General features: G+C 41.0%; 1 protein-coding gene across 1 annotated transcript in view; it reads left to right on the top strand.

Annotated features, from left to right (window-relative positions):
• The first annotated feature begins 254 nt into the window (after window positions 1-254).
• Window positions 255-15341, top strand: part of LOC108804458 — a 28805-nt gene continuing 13718 nt past the window's right edge. Inside the window, exons 1-7 of the mRNA XM_018576215.1 lie at window positions 255-425; window positions 1977-2110; window positions 2985-3113; window positions 5811-6058; window positions 7595-7763; window positions 10650-10851; window positions 13427-13557. Of these exons, the coding sequence (XP_018431717.1) occupies window positions 255-425; window positions 1977-2110; window positions 2985-3113; window positions 5811-6058; window positions 7595-7763; window positions 10650-10851; window positions 13427-13557 (1184 nt within the window). The remainder of the gene's footprint in view (window positions 426-1976; window positions 2111-2984; window positions 3114-5810; window positions 6059-7594; window positions 7764-10649; window positions 10852-13426; window positions 13558-15341) is intronic.

The raw sequence follows: 15341 nt of genomic DNA on the forward strand, positions 1-15341 counted from the left end.
CACAATGTTTCTGATAATAGGTCCACTTTAACGTGTGAGTTTAAGAAGCCCTTTTGCGGTCCTTATGTATTTGGTCATTTTATGTTTGTACAGGCCACATAGGCAGCATCACTGCAGTTGCTGAAGCTCAGACTGGTCTCCGGGCAATTACAGCATCCAGAGATGGAACTTTGAAAGTCTGGGACTTAGAGGCTGGCAAAGCAGTTTTCACTCTTCATGGAGTTGGGAAGAAAATTAACTCTATCACTGTGGGCATGCAGAATAATATAGTTGCGGTTACTGAGGACCACAACCTCCAAGTATGGGACATGTGCCAGCAAAAATTAGTCTATGCACTCCATGATTGTTTGGATGCTCCTATTCTCACCACTGCCATGGATGGGCAGCTCCTCCTGGCATTTTTTGATGGAAGCCATCTGGTTAAGGTTAGTTGTCCAATGTTTCAACAGGGTTGCTTTCTTTTAAATGGGAACAAAGGCAAAAAATGATATTTTTTCTTTACAACGTGCTCCATCACAACACACAGAGAGATCATCTGTGCATTGTGTTGCCCTGAAATGACAGCCTAGTGTCACATGCATTATTTTTTATTATTGGTATTTATATAGCGCCGTCAATTTTACGCAGCGCTTTACATAGTGCACATTCATATAAGTGCCTGCCCTCAAGGAGCTTACAATCTAAGGTCCCTATCTCACATGCATACATACAGGGCCAATTTACTTTTCATCATGTTTTTGGAGTGTGGGATGAAAACCGGAGTACCACTGTGCTGCATGTTACCACAAGGTAAAGGTGTGAAACTGATCTCATTGTCTGTGCCACACTGTTCATGTGTCAAAATCACTGGCAGCAGCTTATGAAGCATACCTCCCAACATTCTTAGATGAGAATGAAGGAAACTGTTTGGCACAAATTATGTAGAAAAAGGACAGAGTCCTGCCACACTCCCAAAATTAATACACTCAAGATGACTGGTTTAACTCACTTGTATTTTCACCACTACTTTTCCTTTATACTGGATTTTCAAAATAACACATGTAATCATTTAGAGGTGGAATGAGATGTTTAGTGCCATGAAGACTTCTGGTAGTTAAATATTTTTTTTATAGAGGTTATTCATCAGACCAAAAAGAGGGACAACTGAGAAGGGACATGAGGATTTGGCTAGAAATGAGGGACAGTTCCTCTAAATGAGGGACAGTTGGGAGCTATGTATGCAGCACCACAACAAGCAGATACGTCTAATCTTTGTGAAGTGACCCTGATACACAGAAAAACATTTAAACATAATGCCCCCCAGGACAGCTGCCTTGCCTCTTCTTCCCCAGGCAACTGGCTATACTTAGTATCACACTAACAAGACATTATAGCCACACAAGGCACACTAAGGTTAAGGGTGCAAGGTTGATGCCATTTGGCTACTATGCATAATTTCCACTAGAACTAATGACCTGGGGAGTAGAGCAAACTGTCAATATTCCCTCCCAGCAGTTCACTTCTAGTTGTAAAGACCCAAAGTGGGTGAAATGAAATTCCAATATTCCAGCAACAAACTTTTCAGGGGCAACAACAATGAGATTACAGATGGAATTCTTCCTGGTACCTAGCAGCATGGCACCTTTTATTATACATGGGAATGTGTAGTTGACAGGCAGCAACATGCGTGGATGCCTATGTACCCCTCCCACTAAAGGTTATTGGCTAAGTTGGCAATGCATTAATCCTGCCCCGTTACACATGACATACCTGATAATACATTATTAATCATAGTGGTCAAATTAAAATTAGAAAGTCAATCAAACAGTTGAGTAAAAAAACAGGGTGCACGCTATTTAAATGTATATATTGAATATATCATAGTGTTATTTTACCCTTAAGATACAAATATATATCTTTGATGATAACAGCTTAATGAAAACGGGTTCCAAACTTAAGCATGTACTTGTAATAATATAAGGCTTTGTATATTTTAGGTATTTGACTTGGCAGACTCCTGCAAGCTGATCTGTCAGGTGGACATTCCTGCAGATGAGACCCCTGTTCATAAAAATCACTCCATACTGGTCTCTAAAAATTCTGTGAAAGACTACATTGTGTTCGCCTACAGGTAAATGGAGAGTGCTTACACGGTGAAAAGCTGAAGCAACCATTTCAGTAACATATAAGTTAGGATGTGAAAAACAAAGTAAAGTGAACCATTGGTCAGAAAGTAAATTGCCATATATGCACACTTTGTAGGAAGTCAAATGGTATTTTATATATGTTGATTCCAGCAATTTAATTTCTTTGCATTATTTTCAGAGTTGGTTTTGTATGATTTTGCAAATGCAAATTTGTAATAGACTAATATTGCGTAAGTACTATGGTTTACCTTTATATTTTTGAACTCTGCCCTAACTGCAGTTCAGAAACCTATCAAGTAACCCATTGCACTCATCAGAAATAATCTTTGTTTTAAACACGGCAAACTGAAGCCTCATTGATTACTACGGGTAACTGCACTTTGACCAAGTTGTTATACTGTGCATGTTTTTTGATAAATTAGCTGTAGACCACATTAAAATATCTAAAGGAAGAGCCAGTCTTACTGCCAATGAGAGCCAACCAAATTCTTGTTTTCATTACCCCACACTGCCTTAGAAGGAAAGTGAGACTCATCAGTTGACACAGAGCGGAAATACTCTACCTCTTTAATATTTTGTACCTGATGCTGAAAGTGCCATAGAACGTAGTTTTGCTGCTCAGTGGCAATACTCATTTCATAGTTCTATTTATAACAATATATGGTATAAAATGGGAAATACCTCTGTGGTACTTTAAAATATTTCTCAATATATAGTATTTATTAAATTCCTAATTTAGTTGGAAAAAGGACTGGTGAATGTAAAAGATAAGTTTAAAACAAACATGTGCAACATGACTATGCAGAGAAGAATGTGCAATGGAGACATTATGCTTTGTTTTTTCTTTTTTTGTGACAGGAGTGGGAAGGAAGCCATGGTGCTGAGTGCCAGACGAGGGGCTGTTGTTGCCAAACTCACTGCGCAAGACCCAGTGGCTTCAGTTCAGGGTGTGGCTGTAACCAAGGAGTATTTCCTAGTCATCTGCAGGTATACAGTGATCAATGAGGCCTACTGACATTATGCTATCTATCACTGTCTGAAGATAAAAAACACTACACGGGCTTATGTGAGAATTCTTTGTAAAGAGCAACTAAGTGCTGTAATAGATCAGAAACCGTCATTTACCAGTTTCATGGCACCCTAATCCAGTCATTACAGCTGATTTCTCACGGGTTGTACTGGATTACTGCACAACATCTCTCTTTGCAGTAGGCGTTCCATAAGGCTAGGTGCAGACCTAAGCGACATCCAGGATGTGCGTCCTGGGACTGCGCAATTGTGCGCTAGTGCACACAGCGGTTGCCGCGTGGCCTCATTGAATTCAAAGTGGTTATGTCAGCGTGGCAATCACTAAAAAAAAGTACCTTTTTTGCAACACATGGCACGCGTCTTTTATAGAAAATAATGGCACCTCCAGCGTGATCGGCTGTGGTGGGCGACTCCGTGAAACGCAGTTTTGTGTGAACCTAGCCTAAAGCTTAAATATTGTGACATGATACACCTATCAGTAAGTTTAATATATATATTATATATAATAATAATATATTTCTATATTATTTAATATAGAAATGAAAAAACTGAAGTATTTGCTATATTATGTAGTGTGTACCCCAATTATTTGAAAAAAGAATAATTTATTGACCATCTGAATTGATCCATTTATTTAAATAAACATTAATAGTTAGTTGCAAGTGTATCAAAACCCCAAAACAAAAATGTAATATATTGCGGCTTACCAATTTTTAGATTTGGTGGCTGCACTAGTTTTCACTTTTCAGGCCAAGAAAATTTTCAGCAAGTTCTGTGCACACATAATTCTATGTGCCCTCTGGTGGGATCTTTGTTGATGCTATACGGACTTCAACAGCTTATCAATTGTGTTGAATGTATGCTTCTGTTAAATGAGAAGTTTCATTTAAAAGCATACGCCCATTTAGATGCAAGTCATAGTCTTCCAGTAGTCTCCTCCCTCTCTTCACTGTCATTGTGATATACTGGATTGCTGGTAGCTGAATATGAGCTTAGTGCTTGTCAGGACAGGCTCTAAAAAATGAAACACTTATCTCTTGGTAATCTGCTTATCCTTTGCCTTCATAACTCCTTTGAAGCAGAACTCCAGGCAAATACATTCTTAACACTTGCAGTGGGGCTACCCCCACACTGCAGGGTTCAAGTGCTCATTTTGTCTATGGAACTAAAAAAAAAAAAAAGTTATGCAGGACCTTTGACTGCTGAAGCGGAGGGGGAGCAAGGCTGAATGGTCTGGTCTAGGAGCCAGCCAGGATTGTGGGTTCAGGTGAGTATAACTTTATTATTGTAGCGTCCCAGACAACACGAGGCCCACTGCAAGGGTTAAGATTTCAATTGCCTGGAGTTCTGCTTTAAAGAAGACAGTTTTTGAATGGGCTCCCTAACATGAGTTATGCTTGGGTGCACACAATCTAATCTTCCATAAATTTGCTCATTAAAGTCTGTGTAAAGCTAAAACTTGTTTGTTTTGGATAAGGAACAGTTAAAGGAGAACTATGAGGTGAGTGCTTTTCACTCACCTCATAGTTCTAGCCGACCTGTGACGATGAAACTGTCACAGGTCGGCTCAGTAGATCGGGCAGTGAGCGAACACATAGCAGCGTTCGTTCACTTCTCGATCCTGTCACGGCTCTCTGGCGTGGCAGGGGAGGGACTGGATTCCCCCCTCCCCGCTCCGATCCTCCAGTGCTGACTGGCGGAACGGACGGGGGCGGGTACAGCTGGCTCTGCCTCTGGATAGGCAGAGCCAGCTGTCACTCACGCAGCTGGGCAGATCCAGACATAATTGTCGGGATCCGCTTCAGCTGCGGCGTCTCAGTATACCGCGAGCTGTAGCTTGCGGTTTACTGAGCTTAGGGTGATGGGAGGACGCTAGTTTGTGTCCTCCCATTACCCTAAGCAGAACTATGGGGAAAAGCCCTAACCCCATAGTTCTCCTTTAAGACCCCTGTTTGTGTCCCATCCTTTCACTTTCACAGAGACTCACCAGGAAGTAAGAGAGGATCCTCCAAAACAATGAAATATCCCCTTTTAGACTGGTGTCAGCAGAACAGGCTTACCTATTGGAAGATTTCCCATCCCTCTAATTCCTGTCTCAGGGACACAGCAGCAAGCAATAGGTGATCTCTCCAAATTGGGGAAATAGCCCTTTCACACAGTTGTCACCTAAACAAGTTTATACCTTCCACATTCAATAAAAAAATAGACATATTGAACCCTTATTGGGTTATAAAAAAATAGACATATTGAACGGCTCTGCTGTTGTAAAAAAAAACAGGGAAAAAAAACTCTCCCGGGCGCTCTGGGAGCCTCCCGCTCCCGGCCGCCCAGGAGAGAAACACTGATGTGTCTTTTTTTCTTTATTCTGACACGAGCGATGTCAGCATTGTACCCGCCCTCTGCTGATGGACCTGATGGGGAACTGCAACAGAGGGCGGGTACAATGCTAGTTTACTAACTTGTCTCAGTTGCCGGCTTCCATGTTTCACTCATAATGAGCTTAAACTTGAAGTAATTACTTCACAATTCATTTGTTTCAAAGGACAACAAAAAGAAGAACACTTGTATGCATGAGTTCTATGTTATGGTAAATGAAATGTTGACCAGTTTTCCTTATCTTTATTTTTAAAAACCTCATTCTGGAATATGTTGCAGATATCCATCACTGAAGTCACATGACATAGTGCACATTGAGCTGTTCAGCGTGAAGACATTTGCATATATTCGCACTGTGAAAGGCTGTGCGAATGACTTCATCACCATGTTTGCAGTGAACCGTCAAGGATCTCATGTGATTGCTTTTTCTGGCCTGCCTAATACCAACACCACAGAGATAGTGGTCTGGAATTTGGAGACTGAAGACCACAAACACATGGTTAAGTTTTCTTCTGTGCCTACAGGAGGTTAGTGGCGTTCCCTTAAAATTAATATTATGTTTAACAAATTGGTCTTTTGCAAGGAGACCCACTAAAGGCCTTATCATGTATAACTGCCATTTGTTCCTAGGAGCTATACTCCTTTGGATGGCTGGTCTACCATAAGTATGGCACCAGCCATAAGAATGAACAGGGAAAGTAGTAGGCACCAGACACAGCCAGGACATTTTGTGATAAAAGGCTGAATAGCACTGGGCAGGGTTGCATGGTAAAGCTCTCCAGGGCAATGGCTGAAGTTTAGGATTGTGCTATGTGACGTGAGTGTCAATGAGAGAGAGGGAAAAACTGTAAAAAAAAAACGGTATTGGCTCTGACTGGATGTTATTGAATTTTTTCCAGAGCACTGTGTATCATAAATTGCCTTTTTTTAATAAAATGTTTTACGCCTTTTTTCACTCTTTGTTAAACCTCATTGCAATGGGTGGATGGAGAAGCCTTCCGCACACCTTACAGCAGTCCAGGTCTATATAGAATGTGGTGCTCGCAGTGACAATGACGGATGGCGCGCAGCAGACACAGAGTATAGATATAAATCACCAGCACTCAATGATATCATCAAACAAGTCCATTTAATTGGACATAAACGTCACAGTAACAACAAGCCAACATTTCGGAACCACACAGGGTCCCTTCCTCAGGGCAGAAAAACGTGACAACAAAGGAGCATATGGAACCCACATATATACTCCCCATGAGGTTTATCAATTAACCAAAAAAAAACGTTAGGAGCTCTGGCAGTCCACACTGCATCCCTGACCCTAGCGGGAACCATCGCATCACTAGGTATGACATACTATGACTATTATGACCATCTGGTATACTGCTCTATTAACGTTTTTTTGGTTTATTAAAACATGGCGGTTTTCCCACCATAATGACGTCACTGGAGGTGTTGCACTGTTAATTGATAAACCTCATGGGGAGTATATGTGTGGGTTCCATATGCTCCTTTGTTGTCACATTTTTCTGCCCTGAGGAAGGGACCCTGTGTGGTTCCGAAAAGTTGGCTTGTTGTTACTGTGACGTTTATGTCCAATAAAATAGACTTGTTTGATGATATCATTGAGTGCTGGTGATTTATATCTATAACCTATAATTCCATTACTGAGAGTTTCTATATTCTGAGGGAAACTGACCAAAACCGGAGCAGACAGAATCTGGAGCAGTTGTTCATTATAATCAATCAGCTTCTCTCTGTCTGCTCCAGTTTGATAAATTCCAGTCCATGTGTCTAAACTCTCACTAGATTTCAGAGGCAGTGAGGGAAACACATAGCAAGGGAGTTTGCTCTTTATAAGCAGTTATTTTATATTTAAAAATGGTAGTTCTAGTATAGAGTCCAGGGAATGCAAGGATTGTTTGGACTGTGCAATAGCACTATCAAATTTGGTTTGTATTTATATTAAATTAAAATAGTATATTATTTATATAGTATATTGTGTTCTTTTGAATAAATTAGACCATAAAGTCCTTTAATGTGCCATATCTGTTTTATTGTTATAGGAATATGTTCTGATCTTCGCTACTGTCTAGCTTTCTGTGATGGAGAGAACTTCTTAAAGTCTTGGAACCTAGCAAATCGTTTAAATGACCAGTCACTGACTGTAAACGTTAACAGGAATAAAAAAAATGATGGGATTCAAGAGTTTGTTACCATGAAGAACTTTCCCAGGTGGGTGACTACACTTACAAGGACCAATTCACTAAAGCTGGCCATACACTATTTGAATATCGGTCGGTTCTTGATGAACCCGCCAAAATTCGCACAGTGGGTGCCGTTGTCGGCACTATTTCGGCCGGTATCCCACAAACAGCTGATCAAAGGAGCCAGTCAGAAAATCTTCAAATGAACAGAGTGGGCAGCCACTCAGCTGCTGCTGACTCTGGTCGGGGATTCTGAGAGCAGCCGGAAGCTGCTGTCAGAATACAATGAAGACAGCGGGAGATTCTTTGATCAGCGCTTATATGCGTTAATGGAGGAATCAGTAATATTTTCTTTGTTCAGCCCGCAGGTCAATGTTATTTACTGAATGAGATATTTCTTTAAAACATGCAGTATTTATCACATATTTTTGGTGTTATTTGTTCACCTTTTTTTGTTCATTCCCAGTATAAAAAAAGACACATGGATGCCGTCAATTACACCAATAACAATAAAAAACAAGCCAAGGTGTGAAAAAACGCTCTTTCTTTGGTACCATTCCTGCCTTCAGAATTTTCTATTCACCTCGCTACCTCGGAGGTACCGAGTACAATAGCCGAGCCGTATGCCGCAGAGCATGTTTCGGCTGACTGAAGGCAGCCGATGTATGGCTGAAATCAGCCGCACTGAGCCGGAGTGAATGGCCAAACGTCGTTTGGCTCACTTCACTTCGGCTGGGTTGTTCACTCGGCTGCCTTCGGCAGCTTTGTGAATAACCCCCTTAGTGTCTGAACAATGTAATGTTATCATTGCTTGCTGGAAGCAATGCATGATGGGATATGTAGCCTTGAGAAATCAAGATTGCATCACATCAGGCAGCAGGAAAAGAGATGCAAAGCCCACTGGGAATCCAGGAAGTTGTTGAAAGTGATGGGCAGACAGAAAGCAACACTCACTACATAAAAAAATTGATTTTTTTAAAGTAAGCTTTGATTGCATTATCAAAAGCATCTACAGAAAGTATTCCTATTAAAATGCAGGATAGTATATGCTGTGGCTTTAAGTCTGGAAAGAACAGAAGGCAGAAACCCCATTCAATCATTTAATCTGTGGTATAGTGTATAGTGTTGGAAACTTTTAACCACTAACTGTTTATTGACTGTAATGAGTCAGGCAAAGAATCTTGGGTTTAGGAGATTATTCATAGATTGGTTTTACTATTTTCTGTAAGATTATTCTCATAAGATTGCAGTTTAAAGTAAAACTGTAGCAATGTTATATATATAATTCTGCTACTTACTACATAGAGAAGAGCACACCCAGTTAGATTTCTGCTGGTCACAAATACTGGGGCAGAACTACACATGGTCTTCCTCCAGCCTTCTGAGACTTATTTTTGGACAGTGCCTCTGATGAATGACCATAGTTACTAACAGTAACAGGCAGAAATTGTGACCAGGAAGCTCTTTGGCTATCAGAATTTCCCAGTATTTGGTGCCTGTCGCTCGAAATTGTACATGAACTACTTTGGAGCACATTTCATTTTTCCCCATCGACTGAATTGAAAACGCTTAAAAAACACGCAGTGCGATATTTTTGCGTGTTTTTTGCACGCGTTTTGCCCATTCACATAAATATACAGAAATCTGCTCACAAAAAATGCGCGACTTACTATACACGCAAAAAAAAAAAGATGCACGTAATAGGTGTTGCCTAGGTGTAAATCCAGCCTAACTGAAGATACTGTTTGCACAACTTTGTAGTCTTCATACTACAATCCAGTCATATATAAGCAACACAATAATAACAATAATAATAATAATAATCATAATAATCTGTTGTTGTTCTTAATAATATTAGCACTGCTACTACTAGTAGTAGTAATAGTTGTTGTAGTATTTGACTAGAAAAAGTGTATACAAGAAAATTAAGCTAATTGAAGCAAACATTTAGAAGAGTTATGAGAATGTGTTAAATAAGCTCCAGCCATTTTTTTTTAATAAAGTGGGGAAGGGTTAGTAGCTCTATCAAGCTTTTATAGCTCTTTGTGTCCCTGTCAGGGCAATATCCCCTTACTTCCTGTCTTGGAAACACTTATCCTTTAGTCAAGAAGTGAGGGAAAGTCTGCCATACGGGGATCAATACAGCTATAAAACAATAACACATTTTTAAACCCTTTTCCACTATGCAGAAAAAAAGGTGTTTTTCATTGCTGTCTGAGTCACAATCAAAATTGTTCTGTCAGCCAGATAGAAAGTGATGGGAAATTGTAGACAGCAATAATCACACCATCCAAAGCTAAAAAGTATTGTTTGGAGTTCCACTGTAAGTGCAGTGAACCCACAGCAACCAATCAAAAATGTCTACCATAATAACCTTAAATGTAACTAATTGCTATTGGTTACTACAATATGTGGTGTCTTATTGGATAAGCCTATGTTCATACATTGTGTCTGTGATAACGCACACATTTTGTGTTACAGCCTCATATGAAAAATAAAAACATACATTTTCAAGTTTCAATTAGGCTAGGTTCACACCTGGGTAACTCCTGACCGCACGGCAATCGTGCACAAAACCGTGTGGATTGCTGCGCGGTCATGGGGTCGCCCACCGCAGCCGATCGTGCTGTGGGTGCCATAATTTTCTAATGGCACCCCAGTCGTGCCGGGTGGAGCGCGAAGTTTCCCGCCCAGATTCCGCCCGTGCAATCGAACACATCATGTTTCGCAAAAAAGATACTTGAACCTTTTCTACACGATTACCGCGCCGATGTCACCCCATTGAAATCAATGAGGCAACCGCTCGTGTCCCGGGTGTCGCTGCGGTGTGAACCTAGCCTTAGTGTGCATATTGTGACATAAGGCTTTGATATAAAATTTGCTCTGTAAATGTATTGTTCTTTTGTCTGCTTAGATACGTGGTCTGCAGGAGTGTGAGACCTGGAGTGATCACCGTGTGGAATATTGTGAAGTCAAAGTGTAAAGGTAGTGCGGTGCGTGTGGAGCGAGGCCTGATGGAGAGCAATGATGTTGTTCTGATCAGGGACATGAAGCTCTACATCCTCACTGACAGGGGAATGGCTTCTTTCACTGACACCCCCAGGCCTATATTTCAGGTACGCTGCACAACAATTCGTCTTCCACTTTATAATCTTATAATATTCCCCCGTAAGTGGCTGAAGATAATAAGTTGCCCTTACACAGGGTAGACCTACACTTTGCATGCTGAGCTATTTCCTGATGCATTCTTGTAAACGGGTTCAGCCCAGTCTGCTTCCACTGAGACACACTTTCATTTTGTTTAATTAAATTCTTTTCCACCGCATTTGATTATTTAAAGCAGTGCAGTAGAACAATTCCAACTGTGTACAGAATTAATTCCCTATCCCTTTTCCTTATGTTTTCCAGGCACTTAATGAATATGTCATGCCCATTTAAAAATGCTAAAATGTTGCTTTTTATGAAGAAGTAAATAATAACAGACTTATTCTGTTAGAGAGTTCAAAGAGTTCTGGTAAAATGCAAAGTGCAATCATTCTAGAACAACCTGTAACAGCTTATATGCTGTATGCGCATGACTTTAAAGTTCTGATTGGACACTATGAGGTTGACTTACCAAAGGCATATAGGCTGCTCATTTTGTAGTGGAAGTTTCCCTTAGTGGATGTGGTGTAAAGCAGTGGTCCCCAACCCCCGGGTCCGCGGACCGGTACTGGTCCGTGGATCAAATGGTACCGGGCCGCCCAAGGAACATTACATTATTTCCATTTTATTTACTGTGGTGTATTTCTCTTGGGTTTGTCTGACTTTGCAGGACGAGAGGTTAACCGGGAGCTGAGAGACGTCACCTAAAGCCGCACCAATACCGCGCATGTGCAAAATATCGTGATATCGGGGTGGTTTTAGGCGACGTCTGGAGCTGAGCGGCTGCAAGCGGCAGTGGCGTTGTAGCTTTGGTAAAGAGAAGGTGTGTATAGGTCTTCTCTCTGTTCACCGGTACTTTCTCATGTTTAACAGTGCTTGGTGTACGTGTATATTGTGTTTGCTCAAATTTAACCCACAAATTAGCAAAAATTAGTACGAAACAGACGTCGTTAGAAAGTTTCCTTGGGAAAAAGAAAAGGCCCAGTGAAGAGACAGAAGAAGGGCCGTCAACATCAAAGAAACATGTAACTTTTAAAAGACAATACCATGAGTCCTACTTGAAATATGGATTTAATCGGGACAGGTGATTCCAGTCTAAAATATAAACAATCAACATCCCCTCAGCGGGCCGCGGTAACATTATCAAACGTTGACCGGTCCGCGGCGATAAAAAGGTTGGGGAGCACTGGTGTAAAGAATACCCAATCATGCACAAGGAAAAAAAAAAACATCATTTTTTCTTGGACATGATTGGGTTATGGAAGTCAGCACAACTTCCCCTCATTCACTAAACTAAAGGCAGACTTCCCCTGCTAAGTGCAAATTCCTTTGCAAAGTGAGCAGCCTATTTGCCTTTAGTAAATCAACCCCATTGAGTTACCACAATTTGACAATTACCATGGGTCTATGCTTTACCTTAATGAAAAGTGAGATGGCATAAGTCTTAAAGAGGAAGTAAACTATGGTAGAAAAAAGGCAATCATTGGACTGCCAGTTTTGTCTCCCAGCCGCTGATCTTTCCTCCTTTAATGACCAAGCATGCCTTGTTCTGTACTGTGTGTGGAGGTGGCTATCTTGGTAGATGCAGATCTTTGCTTCCTCATGTCAGAGCCTCCAGCAAGGAGAACAGTGAGCGGCACAGTAGTGACATCACCAAATCTTCTGAGACTAGCAGACAGAGGCAGCAGTGCCTTAGATCTCACCTTGCAGATGTACAGCTATGAGGCTATAGGTACGGGAGCGCCTAGGCATCCTTCCGTAGCAGGAAGTGCGCTGCTATTTTTCAGGAGGAATGCAAGACAAAATGTAACATTTTAGGGTACTGTTTAGGCACAAGTCGCTTTCTAAATGTTCCCTATAACATAGCAAATTTGTACTTTTTTGGAGTTCAGGTCCACTTTATGTAACATGGCTTGTTAGGAGTCACAAATTCCCAAATTTGAAGCAGATTGTAGTAAGTATGTGGCAGGCCTAATTTACCCCAAGGAGTCTGGGAAATCTTGCCCTTTCTGCATGTTAATCCTGCCAGTGTTCACTGAATATACTCATTTCCAGGAGAGGGCTGAAAACACATTTAGAAAGCTGCTGAAATCCCAGCAGTATTGTCACCCACTGCCTGCAGTGCTACAGGTACAGTAAATGCAATCCTTCATGGCTCTGTTTAACGCTTTCTAAAAAGTGCAAGCATTGTCATCCTGTAGGAGGTACTGACACTGCTGGGTCTGTAAAGGAAAGTGACCTGGTAGCGCCCAAAACTCCAGGCCCTAAGTTGCTACTTAGAAAAACAGGGTCACAGCAGTCATGTGAACTCTTTAGAAAGAAAATAAAGAAAAGAAGTATTTAAATAAGGATTTTCCCTCTTTGGATGTTATGTCAGTTTTGTGCTTTGCAGGCTCAACACTGGCATACATTTGATAAATGGCCCTTATATATACTTTTATTTTAAAATGACATCATTTAATCATATTATCTTAAATAAGCCCTTTTTGTTTTCTACAATAATCTTTGCTATGTGAGTTTATAAAAGACATATTTTTATCTCCACAGACTCTTTTGACATATGACCTACTAAAGAAGAAATACGTCAGTAAAAAGACAGGTCTTTTCATTATTCCATGTCCAAAGCATGAATACCGGATACTTGATGGAGGGTTACTTCTGGGGCTCTCAGAGAATAGGTAAGTCAGAAATGTATTGGGGTACAATGTAGTGTGGGAGCGGGGAAACATTTGTCTCTCAAACACTAGCATTCCATTTATGCCAATGGAAGTGTTGATCCAACCATCTGGCCCAAGCAGTTCCACAGTTAGTACAGTTGGACAGTAAATGAATATTAATACAAGTCAGAATTTTATTAGAGTTACATAAGTTTTCTTAGGGTGGCATAAGGCTCCTTCACTTCCTGTCTGGTAAAAAAAAAAAGGTTGTCATCAGGACAGGAAGTGAGAGGAAATCTCTCTAACAGCAACACAGACAAAAGCAAAAATGCATACTTTAAGTCGGGGAATGCTAGAACCTCTGTCAGCTTTGTATTGTTGTCTGTTTCCCTTGTACAGATTTATCCTCACTTTCTTGCTATTAAAACTTTGTCCCCAAAACAGAAAGTGAAGGGAAATGTCTCTAATGGAGCCCTGGATAGCAGAAAACCTGACAGGGGTTCTAACCTTTCCCTTTTTTAACCTTTTTTTTTTGCACATCTTTACGCAGCGCAAAAATACGGCTCCATACGCAGCTATGTGTATGGAGCCATTTATTTCCATATAGGAAAAAACGCTGTGTGTAGGGTTGCCACCTGTCCAGGATTCACCCAGGCAGCCCAGGTTTTGAATGCTGTGTCCAGGTTTCATGGCAGCAAGATGTCAGGCAGAGAGGGGCAGACAGGGGCAACCAAAATTAAAAAAGGGGCTACTGCCCCCCCTTGTAAATAGTCTCAACTGTAATATTTACATATGAAAGGGTGGCGCTATTTATATATGAACATGCCATGGCTCACTCTCCCAAAAAAAAGTCAGCGCGTCGCTAAAGTGTTCAGGTTTGGCTTGAAGAAAAAGTGGCAACCCTAGCTGTGCGCATCTATGCGCAGCGTATTATACGGCAGTGTGAATGAGGCCTAAAACAGGATATCAGGGCCAGTTCTCAGGGAATCAGCTGATTCTGCAGGAAAATAAAACTTTTACACATCAAGAAGTAGCATCCATTGGAAGTGATTTAATCACCGCTTGTGAAATAGCTTAAAAATCTTTTGACTTAAATATCGCTTTAAAGAATACACCATGCTTGTTTGGCTAAAGGTGTACAAGTGTATTTTATTTTAAAATGAAAGTATCATGATATCCTACCTAAATGTCCCTTTGTTATAGCAGAAATCCAAGTAAACTCTTATATGTTTGCATGCTAAATAGTGTTCTGTACAGACAGCCTTTCAATTAACACACATCTGCAACACAGTTCTGCTTATTATGTTACATCTCACTGGGTTTTATTGGCCTATGAATCAACAAACCAACATCTGTCCAATTAGCAAGGATGTCATTTGGAAACAGCAAAGCTGAACCAAGACACATTGGAGTGATCTTCCTGACTAGTGCGGAGTTTGGGCTTAGTGCAAATGCAGTTCACTTGAGTTCGCCCAAGCCGGCTCAAAACTGTGACCCCCCCCCCCTTTCTGTCCCAGCCAGTTGTGGAGAGGCGCATTCCCTGCTCTGCAGCGATACATCACGAAGGGGTGGGGATTGCCCCTGCCCCAACTGCCACCACTGATTGGGCCAGGAGTAGGGAGTGGCGGTCACAGTTCTGAACCGGCTTGGGCAAACTCGGGTGAACTGGGGCTCATCTCTAATTCCCGACTGTGGCAGAGGTGTGTAAATTGTGGCAGAAGTGTGTAAACTAGCTGTAAGGAATTATAAATCTTTTGACAGATAAAATAGTAAATACTAAATGTATTTCTATATATATATATATA

The sequence above is a fragment of the Nanorana parkeri genome, unplaced genomic scaffold (assembly GCF_000935625.1).
Source record: "Nanorana parkeri isolate BGI_ZX_2015 unplaced genomic scaffold, ASM93562v1 scaffold60, whole genome shotgun sequence".
NCBI classification, from domain to species: Eukaryota; Metazoa; Chordata; class Amphibia; order Anura; family Dicroglossidae; genus Nanorana; species Nanorana parkeri.